Below are 13,565 nucleotides of genomic sequence, written 5' to 3' on the forward strand. Positions count from 1 at the left end.
GGTGGCGAATGGATTTCGCCGGGCGACGCATGCGCGGGAGCGTCAGCGGACACTCACGGCATCCCCGCGCATGCGCAGTGGAGGGGCTCTCTTCCGCCTCCGCCATAGTGGAGACCATGGCGAAGGCGGAAGAAAAAGAGTGCCCCCACGGCACAGGCCCGCCCGCGGATCGGTGGGCCCCGATCGCGGGCCAGGCCACCGTGGGGGCACCCCTCGGGGCCAGATCGCCCCGCGCGCCCCCCCAGGATCCCGGAGCCCGCCCGCGCCGTCTACCCCCGCCGGTAAGGTAGGTGGTTCAATCCACGCCGGCTGGCGAGGGTTGACAGCGGCGGGACTTCGGCCCATCGCGGGCTGGAGAATCGCCGGGGGAGCCCACCCACCGGCGCGGTGTGATTCCCGCCCCCGCCGATTCTCTGGTGGCGGAGAAATCGGGACACGGCGGGGGCGAGATTCACGCCTGGCCCCGGCGATTCTCCGACCTGGCGGGGGGGGGGGGGGGGGGGGTCGGAGAATCGCGCCCAAGATGTTGAATATGTGGGGCAGAAGTTCTCAAAAGGGACAATCGTCACTGGGATAGATCTCAAGCCTGCAGCGATACACAACCATCAAGGAGATAACAACAATTGCATTTATCTAGCACCTCTGATACAACGAGACGTCCGAAGGCAATGAATGAAAAATGGACTTTCAAGTGGTTGATAATTCTGACCTTTAAGTGTGCGTTTTCCAGTCGGAGATTCGAATTGTCCAGGTTGCTGACTGTTAACTTGTCGAGAAGTTCATGGCTTGTTGATCTGCTCTTTTCTGTAGAGCTCTGAAGCTGCGCCTTGAGGCCAGCCACCCCACTGTTTGGTGAAATGGTTAGATGTGTTAGCCCAGTGCAGGTCTTTTTATGATAAAATTTTCAATAGAGGTTTCTTACACACACAGCACTTATTTTATGTTCACAATTTGTGGACATGTAGTAAACCTGTGATACTGCCAACTGGGTATTATGAGCCAGTTATCTTTCCCGTGTTGATTTACATTGTAATTTTTCTCATTACACCTCAGAAGGAGAATTAGCGTACTTTCACCATCTTTGGTAGTCATCACGTTTCTTTATAAGGTTTCACAGGATGTGAGCATCACTGACTATTAGTCGTCTATTGTTTTCACCCCCCCCAGATACCCGAGAGAACCTAGGGATGAACTGCCTTCTTGAACTGCTATGTCTATGTGAGACAGTTACACCCACAATGCTGTTAGGAAGGGTGTTTCAGATTTTGGAAGTGCCCAACAGTGAAGGAACGGTGATATAGTTCCAAGTCAGGATGTTGTCAGTGCCAGGTAAGAACCATACAAAGAACAAAGAACAAAGAAATGTACAGCACAGGAACAGGCCCTTCGGCCCTCCAAGCCCGTGCCGACCATACTGCCCGACTAAACTACAATCTTCTACACTTCCTGGGTCCGTATCCTTCTATTCCCATCCTATTCATATATTTGTCAAGATGCCCCTTAAATGTCCCTATCGTCCCTGCCTCCACTACCTCCTCCGGTAGTGAGTTCCAGGCACCCACTACCCTCTGCGTAAAAAACTTGCCTCGTACATCTACTCTAAACTTTGCCCCTCTCACCTTAAACCTATGCCCCCTAGTAATTGACCCCTCTACCCTGGGGAAAAGCCTCTGACTATCCACTCTGTCTATGCCCCTCATAATTTTGTATACCTCTATCAGGTCGCCCCTCAACCTCCTTCGTTCCAGTGAGAACAAACCGAGTTTATTCAATCGCTCCTCATAGCTTATGCCCTCCATACCAGGCAACATTCTGGTAAATCTCTTCTGCACCCTCTCTAAAGCCTCCACATCCTTCTGGTAGTGTGGCGACCAGAATTGAACACTATACTCCAAGTGTGGCCTAACTAAGGTTCTATACAGCTGCAACATGACTTGCCAATTCTTATACTCAATGCCCCGGCCAATGAAGGCAAGCATGCCGTATGCCTTCTTGACTACCTTCTCCACCTGTGTAGCCCCTTTCAGTGATCTGTGGACCTGTACTCCTAGATCTCTTTGACTTTCAATACTCTTGAGGGTTCTACCATTCACTGTATATTCCCTACCTGCATTAGCCCTTCCAAAATGCATTACCTCACATTTGTCCAGGTTAAACTCCATCTGCCATCTCTCCGCCCAAGTCTCCAGACAATCTAAATCCTGCTGTATCCTCAGACAGTCCTCATCGCTATCCGCAATTCCACCAACCTTTGTGTCGTCTGCAAACTTACTAATCAGACCAGTTACATTTTCCTCCAAATCATTTATATATACTACAAAGAGCAAAGGTCCCAGCACTGATCCCTGTGGAACACCACTGGTCACAGCCCTCCAATTAGAAAAGCATCCCTCCATTGCTACCCTCTGCCTTCTATGGCCTAGCCAGTTCTGTATCCACCTTGCCAGTTCACCCCTGATCCCGTGTGACTTCACCTTTTGTACTAGTCTACCATGAGGGACCTTGTCAAAGGCCTTACTGAAGTCCATATAGACAACATCTACTGCCCTACCTGCATCAATCATCTTAGTGACCTCCTCGAAAAACTCTATCAAGTTAGTGAGACACGACCTCCCCTTCACAAAACCGTGCTGCCTCTCACTAATACGTCCATTTGCTTCCAAATGGGAGTAGATCCTGTCTCGAAGAATTCTCTCCAGTAATTTCCCATCTCCAACAGGAGGGAATCTAGCCATCGTCCCTTGACATTCAATGGCATTACCGTTGCAGAATACCCCACAAACATGGGCTCGATTCTCCGCAGCCCCACGCCAAAGTCGCGGCGAGTGCGGGGGCGGAGAATCCACTTTCATGCCGTAATTGGGCCCGGCGCTAGTCCTGCGATTCTCCGGGCCCCGAAAATCGGCATGACCTTGGAGTACACCACGCCGCTGTGGGCCATTGCCAGAGGCCCACCCAGCAATCCTCCGCTCTCGACCGGCCACCGACGTGGAGCTAACCACCTATTGCCGGTCGGGATGCTGGCGTGACGGCTGCAGACTCGGTCCGCGGCCGCCCCGGTTGTGGCCGTGGGGATCGGAGGCCAGGGGGGGGGGGGGGCCTTATAGGTGGCCGGGGATTAAATCTGCGCAGTTTCAGGCTCAGGCGCGCGGCCGATCGGTGGGGGTCTCTTTTCTCGGTGTGCCTCCGCGGTCCGAGTCTGCCATGGGGCTCGGCGCGGCCGCTGGAGGCCGCCGCCTTACGCATGCGCGGACTCCAAACCGGAAGTCCGGGGCTGTGTATCCGCAGCCAAAGCTGCAAGATTTACTCTGGGTCCCTGCTAGCCCCCTGCTGATTTTACGCCAGCGTGGGGACATTGTCTCATTTTGGGAGAATCCAACCCCATAAGTTCAAAGATATAGGAGAAGAATTAGGCATTTGGGCCTTCGAGTCTGCTCCACCATTCGATCATCGCTGATCTCATCCTGGCCTTCACGTCACGGTCCCGCCCATTCTCCACAACCCTTCAACTCATTACCAATTAAAAATCTGTCTGACTCCTCCTTAAATTTACTCACTGTCCCAGCATCCACCGCCGTCTGGGGCAGCGAATTCCACAACCCTTTGGGAAAAGTAGTTTCTCCTCATCTCTGTTTTCAATTTGTTACCTCTTATCCTGAGACTATGACCTCTTGTTCTAGAATGCCCCACAAGAGGAAGCATCTGCTCCACGTCTACTTTATCCATACGTTTTATCATCTTATATAACTCAATTTAATCTCCCCTCATTCTTCTAAACTCTAGATAGTAAAGGGATAAACTGTTCAATCTCTATTCAAACGACAAACCCCCTCATCCCTGCAATCAACCTAGTGAACCTCCTCTGAGCTGCCTCCAATTCCACTACATCTTTCCTCAAATAAGGGGACCAAAACTGTGCCTTCTCTACGCATGGTGTAGTCTCGGCAATCAACATCCTGGGGGTTATCATTGACCAGAAACTGAACTGGACCCAGCCATATAAATACTGTGGCTACAAGAGCAGGTCAGAGGCTAGGAATCCTGTAGCAAGGAATTCACCACCTGACACCCCAAAGACTTCACCATCTACAAGGCACAAGTCAGGAGTGTGATGGAATATTCTCCCCTTACCTGGATGACAGGTAAGACCCGTAACAGCCTCCCCGAACAGGCGCCCGAATGTGGCGACAAGGGGCTTTTCACAGTTACTTCATTTGAAGCCTACTTGTGACAATAAGCGATTTTCATTTCATTTTCATTTCATTTCATTTTCATTCATTTCATTTCATTTCATGAGTGCAGCTCCAACAACGCTTAAGAAGCTTGACATCAACCAGGACAAAGCAGCCCACTTGATTGGCACCCCATCTACAAACATTCACTCCCTCCACCACTGACGAACAGTGGCAGCCGTGTGTACCAGTTACAAGATGCACTGCAGGAACTCACCGAAGTTCCTTCGGCAGCAACTTCCAAACACACGACCGCTTCCATCTAGAAGGACAAGAGCAGCAGATACCTGGGAATATCACCACCTAGAGCTTCCCTCCCACGTCACTCACCATCCTGACTTGGAAATATATCGGCTGTTCCTTCACTGTTGCTGGGTCAAACTCCTGGGGCTCATTTCCAACAGCGCTGTGGGAGCACCTACACCACATGAACTCTAGCAGTCCATGAACGCAGCTCACCACCATCTTCTCAAGGGCAACTGATAATAATAATCTTTATTAGTGTCACAAGTAGGCTCACATTAACACTGCCATGAAGTTACTGTGAAAAGCCCCCAGTCGCCACACTCCGGTGCCTCGCCGGGTACACAGAGGGAGAACTCAGAATGTCCAAATGACCTAACAAGCACGTCTTTCGGGACTTGTGGGAGGAAACCGGAGCGCCCGGAGGAAGCCCACGCAGACAGTGTGCAGCTTGCAGGGAAACGAGGAAACTTAGTGGTTACCGTGCAGCTGCTCCTTGGCCTTCGAGTTGGTAGAGGTCATGGGTTTGGGAGAGCTTGGGGACAATGCACACTACTGCCACCGTGCGTCAGGGGTGGAGAGAGTGAATGTTTTAGGTGCTGGGAGGGGTGTTTAGGCAAAGCAAGTGCTGTTGACCCTGCTAGATTTTACCTCACTGACCTGATCACCAGTCTGGAATGCAAACTGACGCAGCTTCGCCCCAAGTTCCGAATGTGTTCAGCCTGAGGACTTCAGCAGGATTCCCCACCCTATTATCATCAGCGAGCGGGCTGCTCTTCCCTCACCCCCACCTTAATGCCCAGCACAAGTGCACTTTTCACGTCGGCTGCACACCGAATGTTTGGGGAACTTACTGGGGCATTATATTAACGTTCCGCTCAAATGGCAAAGACCAAATACCCAGGTTCATTGCAAAAATCAGGCGGATGAAAAGTGGATGAAAGGTTTTGATGGAGCAGATGGGATTGGGGAGGGGGGTGGGGGGGAGAGAGAGGTGTTTCCACTGCCAGGAAGCAATAACCAGAGGACACCGATTACAGACAATTCACAAGAGAATCAGGGAGTCGATGAGGAACCAGAAAGTTATGATGATCTGGGACCCATTGTCTAAAAAGGTGGTGGAAGCACTATCAGCAGTAACTTTCAGAAGGGAATGTATACATATAAAAGAAAGATGTGAAGGGGAAAGAATGGAGGAGTGGACACCATTTGAACAGCTCTTGGACAGAGCCAGCGCACACACACACACACTAACTGAATTGTGTTTTTAAAAATATATTCTTCACTGGATGCGTGATTGCAGCAAAGTAAATATTTGTTGCTCATCCCTCACTGTCCTCAAGAAGATGATAGCGAGCCACCATCTTGAACTGCTGCAGGTACATCCACAGTGCTGTCGGGGTGGGAGTCCCAGTGAGTGAAGGAACGGCGATACATTTCCAAGTCAGGGCGGTGTGTGACTTGGAGGGGAACTTGCAGGCAGTGGGGTCTGCTTCCCTTCCTCCTGCCCTACCATCCTAATGAAAGGAACGGTGAACTATTAAATAAATTATATTCTTGCGGATTTTCACAGGTGAGCGACCTAGCTTATCTATACTTGGTCACAGTGCCATGGACCTGGCTTGGGTCACTGTCTGCGGAGTCTGCACGTTCACCCTGTGTCTGCACGGGTTTCCTCCGGGTGCTCCGGTTTCCTCCCACATGTCCCGCATGTTGGGTGAATTGGACATTCTGAATTCTCCCTCTGTGTACCCGAACAGGTGCCAGAGTGTGGCAACTAGGGGATTTTCACAGTAACTTCATTGCAGTTAATGTAAGCTTACTTGTTACACTAATAAAGATTATTAGACAATAAATCAAAATAAATGGTGCAAGAAATTTTGAGTATAATTCATTCCTTGCGAAAAAGTGAAAGAGAGCAGTGCAAGGACTGAATTTATCACAATTCATCATGTTTACTAAATTCACACAAATCAGCTCTACTCACTTGGAAAGAGAAATGATCTCAGTTTCTAACTGGGCCTTCTCTTCAGCAGCCAAATCGTGTTGCTTCTTCCAGGTGTCAACGGTCAGACGGGTTTCTAATAGCTTCAGATCCTAAAAAATGTTTCACGGCATGCAAAGGAAGCGGAGTCATTTTGTTAGCACGCCCAAGGTCAAAGCGGTGAGAAGATCCCCAAGGTTTTGTCCCCAGTGTGCGCCGGGATTCCTGACCTACAGTGGAGCAGCCGTGCTGGTGTTACAGCTGCTTAAAGACCCTGGGCCGGGGATGGTGCGGGTGCCGAGATTGCAACTCAAAGCCCCCCCCCCCCCCCCACCCCTTCATTTTCAACACCCCCTTACCAGCTGAGATTCTCCAATTCAGAACCAACCGGCAACCAAACCGAGGTCCGTTCTGGGTGATAAGGTTCAGACACTCATTGAGATGCTGGCAACGTTTAGAAAGAGAAAACAAGAGGGTGCTTTTCCAGGAATAGTAAATTCAGGATACCTTTTCTTTGATCTGGGAATGAAGGTTTTCCACAGCAGCTTCAAATCTCTCCGCTCTCCTCCTTTGAGCTCGCGTTGCCTTCTTCAGAACCCCCTTGTCCACCTCAGCTTTTTCCTTCAGGGCTGATAGCTGCGATCGAAGGTGAGCAATTTGCAACTTTTGGTCAATTACGGTCCTCTCATGTTTCTGGAATATTGAAAGGTAGATTGCCGTTTCGCCCAATATCCACTAGAGGTCCTCAGGCACAGACAGATTATAAACATATGGGCCGGACCAGTGAGGCATCATAAAACACTTGGACTCAATTAAAGTATAGCAGGAGAATAAGTAACACATAGGGTTTATAGCACAGACGTCCCATAGTTTCTGAGAAGAATCGATGAAAAATGGAGTTACTGCAGCTGTAACAGCAATATATGTTATAAACAAGAAACTTAATTCTGCCTATTGCGGCCCAATTAGTTTTGTGTATGCTCTAAGATACTACATATGCAGGTAATTGTGGCTGCCTTTGCATTCCTCATTATAATCACTCCAGCACCGGCGGTTGTGCCTTCAGCTGCCAAGGTCCTGAGATCGGGCGGCACGGTAGCACAGTGGTTAGCACCGCTGCCTCACAGCTTCTCCCACAGTCCAAAGATGCACAGGTTAGGTGTGAAGTGGGAAATAGTCCAGAAGGGCACTTGGCACAGACAATGGCTGCCTGACACACAAGATGGAGACACAGAGAATAAAGCCGACATAACTGATGCCTGGAGCCCAGCGGGGTGCCAGTGGGACAGGTAGGAACAGATCCAGGACAAAGGGAGCCAGACAGGAAGATTAAGAAATACATATATGCGGGACACCACTTGAATAAAGCTGACTTCAGCCAAGGTGTACACAATGATATGCTAATACGAATGTCTTGGGCCATTTCCTAAAACAAAGGGACAATCAATACTGCTTTCCTGCTGCTACCTGTAACCTGTAAAACCTCTTTAACTATAACCATGTGTAAATGGCAAAATGCTTACAAATAGCGATGTACAATCTATAAAATGTTTAAAGATAACAAGGTGATAATTGTTTTGTATCTGGGCTCATTGTGAACCCAAAGTATAAAATGAATGACTGCCATTCAAACCGGGAGAAAGGTTGGCTACCGTACCGCGGGGTACGTACGCTGTCTCCCGAAGCTTCGTGTAACAATAAACTGCACTGATTGGACACAGCAAGTCTGACTCCCGAAGTGGTTGATTTTCCCACAACAGGTGGATTGGCCACGCTAAATTGCCCCTTAGTGTCCAAAGGTTGTGGGGTGGGGGGTTACCTGGTTACGAGGGTAGAGTGGAGGCATGGGTTTAAGTAGGGTGCTCTTTCAAGGGCCGGTGTAGACTCGATGGGCTGAATGGCCTCCTTCTGCAATGTAAATTCTTTGATTCTATGGTCATGATTCTATGAGTCCCTAAACCTCCCCTTATAACTTACTACTGTGACCAAGCGTTTGGTCATTTGACCTAATATATTGTTATGTGACCCTCCCCCCCACCAAGTGAGACTTTGCTTTATAATGCAAGGGTCAGATTTTACATTACAGTGCTCCTGTCAAGCATTCTGCGATGCCTAATTATGTTAAAGACCCTGTCTAAATATAAGTTGTTGTTTTATGTACATCCCAGGGATGCCCTCACTTTCAACCAGCTTTGTTCTGATTGCAAGGGGCTGCCTGCCTTGCCTTGGATTTGCCAGAGGGAAAAATTAGTTATTCTCTATCCTGCCCACTCCGCCAATCCCACTGTAAACTGGTCTACGGAAGCTAAATAAATTTAGTATGCCTGCATCAACTCTCACAAACTTCTACAGAAGTGCGATAGAGAGCATCCTTTCCGGCTGCATCACAGCCTGGTATGGCAACTGCTCAGTCCAAGATCACAAGAAACTGCAGAGTGTGGTGAACTCAGTCCAACAGATCACACAAGTTTGCCACCCTCACATTGATTCTGTATACACTTCTCGCTGCCTCAGGAAGGCAGACAGCATTATCAGAGACCCCCTCCCACCCAGGCATTGCCTTCTTCCAGACCTTTCCATCAGGCAGAAAGTACAGAAGTCTGAAGACTCGCACATCCAGACATAGGAACAGTTTCTCCCCACAGCTACAAGACTCCTCAACGACTCCCCCTTGGACTGATCTTTTCCCTGTAAGAACACTGTTCCCAACGCCCTATGCTGTTCTTGCTCATGTATTTGCTTTGTTTGGCCCCTTGTTCCGCACTGTAACCAATCACTGTTTTGCCGACGTACCATTTGTCAATGTTCCCTGTTGATTATTCTTGTGTCTACTATGTACGTACTGTGTACGTTCCTCGGCCGCAGAAAAATACTTTTCACTGTACTTCAGTACATGTGACAATAAATCAAATCAAATCTCCCATCAGAAGCAATTCCCTCTGTTACAGATTGTCATGTTGAGTACAGTGTCCGTATAAGCCTTTCTCCTACGTAATTGTTTTGCTGGCGTCTGTTGAGGGTTCTGAGCATGTGCGCGTTTTGGGGAGCTTTTTCAGTCTGCAAGAGGGAGGCCTGTGATCAAGACCTGTTTTACTGGAGCTCCTGTGTTCACAGTTATTACTGTTACCACTCTGTTCTGCTGAGTTGCTGTTAAACTTTGTTATTCATCTATATAAAGAAGTTCCTTCTTTCAAACAGCACATTTCACTACCTTTTTTGTGGTTTCGAGTAACCACACCCTCCATCTCAACTATAACCCTGGTGAATGATCCAGTATTGTTTGACCATCTGCTCTTCCAGATGTCATTCAATGCAGATTATATGAGAAAGATCAATTGCAAACGAATAAAACAGTAATTTGGGCTCATATGCATTTTATTGCTTTTGTAATATACTCATTCAAGCATTATGCGGTTTCATAAAAAACCCTTCAGGTAATTAAGGCAACAGATTAAAATATCATAGCGCATCTATGTTTGTATTTAGTTGCAAAATGTCTAGCTTGTCCCAATCAGCAAGATCAAAGATTGCTTTGGTAATCCAAATTGGTATTGCTATTCTCATATGGAGAGGATTTATTGCAGGGCAATGATATCGAAACTATGCGCACTACAAACACAATCAAAAACAGTTTGCGGCTGAATCATAACACAGCCCATTGCTATCCTGATGTGAAACATACTTTCACAGTTTGCACCATTGTTCCAGGCTTGACATTTCTATTTTTCAACCGATCTGGTTGGAGGTCATAAATTCAGTGGACAAGTTGCTGAAGTGCCACTTGTAGCGAACGTCACAGGCACCCCATTCTAATGGAGATGATTGGCTTCCCACCAGAAGCTGCAAAAAATGCTGGTTAAGTATCTCCTGAATGAAGCTGCCATGCAAATCTTGCGGTAACAATGAATGAGGAAGAAGAAACCTGGCCCATTCCCTGGGAAAAAATTCTCTCTCCCGGGGCGGGATTTTCCATGCAACCCCGGATGCGGCCCGCCATTGGCCCCGCCGTCGTCAACGGGTTTTCCCTTTGTTTGCACCCCTCGCCATTGGAATCCTGCAGCCGGATGCTCCATTAGCAGGACTGGAAGATCCCTGCCGGTGTGAGCAGCTGGAGAATTCCAGCCCTCGTCTTTAATTGGGTGACGTTTCAGCCCTTAAAACTGAAGCAACCTATGCGTTAATCATAGAATTTACAGTGCAGAAAGAGGCCATTCAGCCCATCGAGTCTGCACCGGTCCTTGGAAAGAGCACCCCACTTAAGCCACGACTCCCTGTAACCCCGTAACTCAGTTACTCCACCAAACCGTTTTGGACACTAAGGGCAATTTATCGTGGCCAATCCACCTAACCTGCACATCTTTGGACGTTGGGAGGAAACCGGGGCACCCGGAGAAAACCCACGCAGACACGGGGAGAACGTGTAGACTCCGCACAGACAGTGACCCAAGCCGGGAATCGAGCCTGGGACCCTGGAGCTGTGAAGCAACAGTGCTAACCACTGTGCTACCGTGCTGCCCTAAAGATATCAATATGCAAGTGCCTCCAATCAAGAATGAATAAGGTGTCCAGCTTGTGATGAACGGCATAATTATTCACATCAAACTCCGTCGCCGTTACACCGGCAGCATATCGGCCGCGATTGGAGTGGTCGTAGTCACGGGAACAACCTCCGCCATTTTCTCTACCGAGGAGCCCCTTGAAGGTTGGGAGTCTGTCGCTGTATTTCTATCCGTGGGTTTCTTTCCCCTGACCTTTCTTGGCATTACTTTAAAGTGGACACCTTATATTATCTCATAGATGGGACTTTGAGAAAAGATAACCCCTGAAATCGGGCAGAAAATGGCTGAAAATCAAGAACCCTGTCGGGGGCTACCTAGTGCGCGGCCTCCTTCAAAATGCCGCCACTGGAACTCAGACATAATTATTCCCATCAACAAACCACACCTTAATAACAGTAAAATAATCCCAAGCAGCAACGGCCTCTATTTTTCACAGCTCAGTTCCCTGCGTAGACTGACTGGTGCCAAGTTTGTTGGCCAGTTCATGCCACTAGCCAACATCAGAATTGCAGATATTTGGCGAGGGCAGTGAAGGAGAGTGTTTATTGGTCACACAGGTAGACATGGAGGCTTTTCACCAAATACAGATTATCTGGGTTGTTGACTGAATACGTTAACTATCCAGAGCCTTTCAAAATGAAAATGTAATAGCTGGCCATTTCCGCAAAAACTCTCTCAATGTTTCTATTGCGTTCATGAACTGTATATAAAAAAATTAGGAGGATACTGTTATATTACTTGTTTGTAATATGTCATTACGCTTTGCTTTACTTCCAGAATGGTCTGATGGTTAGATTTCAATGAAACTACCAATCTTCAATTCAAAGCAAAATAGATTTAATGAATAACAATTTAAATATTAATGATGAAATGAGTTTGTTCACTCTTACAGAACTATCACCGGTGATAAAGTAAATTAGAATACGTATTAACTACATTTAACTATAAGTATTAACTATGCTATAACTTCTGTCTCTCTAACTGCTGCCGAGTCACTCCTAGTTCGAAGAGGGCCTAGATCCTTTGAGATCCCACATTTGTACATGAATCTAGTGTTGCCATCTTGTGGTTGTCTTGCACCATGATGTAGTTGTTAACTCTTTACATACCAGCAAATATACAGATCACTACAGGTACTATTCTGCAATCTTTTAGGTTTATGTGGCTCTTTTACAAATCTGCCATATGTTGGAGAGAACGTTCAAATTAGGAGCAGGATTAGGCCACTCAGCCCCTTGAGATAGCATCGCCATTCAATAAGATCGTGGCTGATCTGAAGAGCAACTTACGAGTATCTGAACTGACATTCTGCTGCTCTTGGCCTCTTTGTTTCTAAGCTGTCCCTGTAGACGAACTTGCATCGATTCAACAGACTTTGAAAGTTGCTTTACAAAGCAAGAACAATCCTGGAGACAAAGTGGGAGTTGGTTAAAAAGCATTCCTCACCCGTGGTGAATCATTATTCGATTCCGATGAGGTAAAAATAATTCTTTTTTTGAAAATAAATTTAGAGTAGCCAATTCATTTTTTCCAATTAAGGGGCAATTTAGCGTGGCCAATCCACCTACCCTGCACATCTTTGGGGGCGAAACCCACACAAACATGGGGAGAATGTGCAAACTCCACACAGACAGTGACCCGGGATTCGAACCCGGGTCCTCAGTGCCGGAGGCAGCAATGCTAACCACTGTGCCACCATGCTGCCCCAGGTAAAAAGAATTCTGGTACCCTTGTACCTTTTCCGTCTGACATTGCTCCGAAAATTCTTCAGCATTTGTCTCGATGTCCAGGAGTTTTCTTTTTAAATGCTGTAAAAGTTTTTTTTTTAAATGGAAAATCAAAAGTCATTTTTATGCAAAGCCAGTCATAAATATGAAACCACTCTTCTGTGTGTACTTTTAATGTAATACAAATTAACTTTATTCTATTTAGGAATGATAAATGTGAACTACTTGCAGTATTTTCAGTTTCACATCTGGTCACCTTCTGTGTCAACACTTCCAGCTGTCTGCTCGCACAATCCAGGCAAGGCTAGAAAGATAAGCTGCGATTAGCATGAGGACTCACATTCCCAACAAAGTAGCGATACTGACTGCAACCGTCTGAAAATTCCACCGTGCGGGCAATTTCTCAAACGCATTTACAACAAGTTTGGAAAGCCAAGCTCAAATAAAAATCTTTGCTTGACAAATTATTCCCCTTCCCGTGAGGGCAGAGCAACTCCGCCTCTGTCAAGAAAACAACTCAACTCAACAGTCCCTCTGCAATCCAGGAAATGGTTTTAAGGTCCCGGAACACAAGTAACATCGACCCTTGAGGTTTACGGTTTTCAAAGGGCTCCATTTTTACCTACCAAATTGTTATAAAGAGAAAAGGAAACAAGTTTTATTGGTCTCTCTCTCTTTGCATTTTCTCTACTCTTGACGACCTCCCTACCCTGTTTATCCTGATTGGCTCTTCCATCACCTTTTCCTTGCCTGCCTCTCAATCGGCAATCAGCGACTTATCCAGAATGTGACAATCCCGGGGACCTTTGCAGCTGTATAG

General features: G+C 47.4%; 1 protein-coding gene across 6 annotated transcripts in view; it reads right to left on the reverse strand.

The window, feature by feature from the left end:
- The window catches only part of LOC140426084 (outer dense fiber protein 2-like), a 95,582-nt gene that overhangs the window by 46,197 nt on the left and 35,820 nt on the right, over positions 1-13,565 (reverse strand). For 5 of the 6 annotated variants that reach the window (XR_011948126.1, XM_072510428.1, XM_072510425.1 and 2 more), the window contains exons 8-13: positions 13,002-13,049; positions 12,755-12,826; positions 12,308-12,424; positions 6,967-7,152; positions 6,463-6,572; positions 710-845 (exon numbers count right to left, since the gene is read on the reverse strand). Coding sequence is in view for 5 of the 6 variants with exons in the window: in XM_072510428.1 (XP_072366529.1) it covers positions 710-845; positions 6,463-6,572; positions 6,967-7,152; positions 12,308-12,424; positions 12,755-12,826; positions 13,002-13,049 (669 nt within the window). In the remaining variant the exon portion in view is untranslated. The remainder of the gene's footprint in view (positions 1-709; positions 846-6,462; positions 6,573-6,966; positions 7,153-12,307; positions 12,425-12,754; positions 12,827-13,001; positions 13,050-13,565) is intronic. The other variant, XM_072510427.1, reaches the window with a different exon arrangement.

This window comes from Scyliorhinus torazame, chromosome 7 (genome assembly GCF_047496885.1).
Source record: "Scyliorhinus torazame isolate Kashiwa2021f chromosome 7, sScyTor2.1, whole genome shotgun sequence".
Lineage (NCBI taxonomy): Eukaryota > Metazoa > Chordata > Chondrichthyes > Carcharhiniformes > Scyliorhinidae > Scyliorhinus > Scyliorhinus torazame.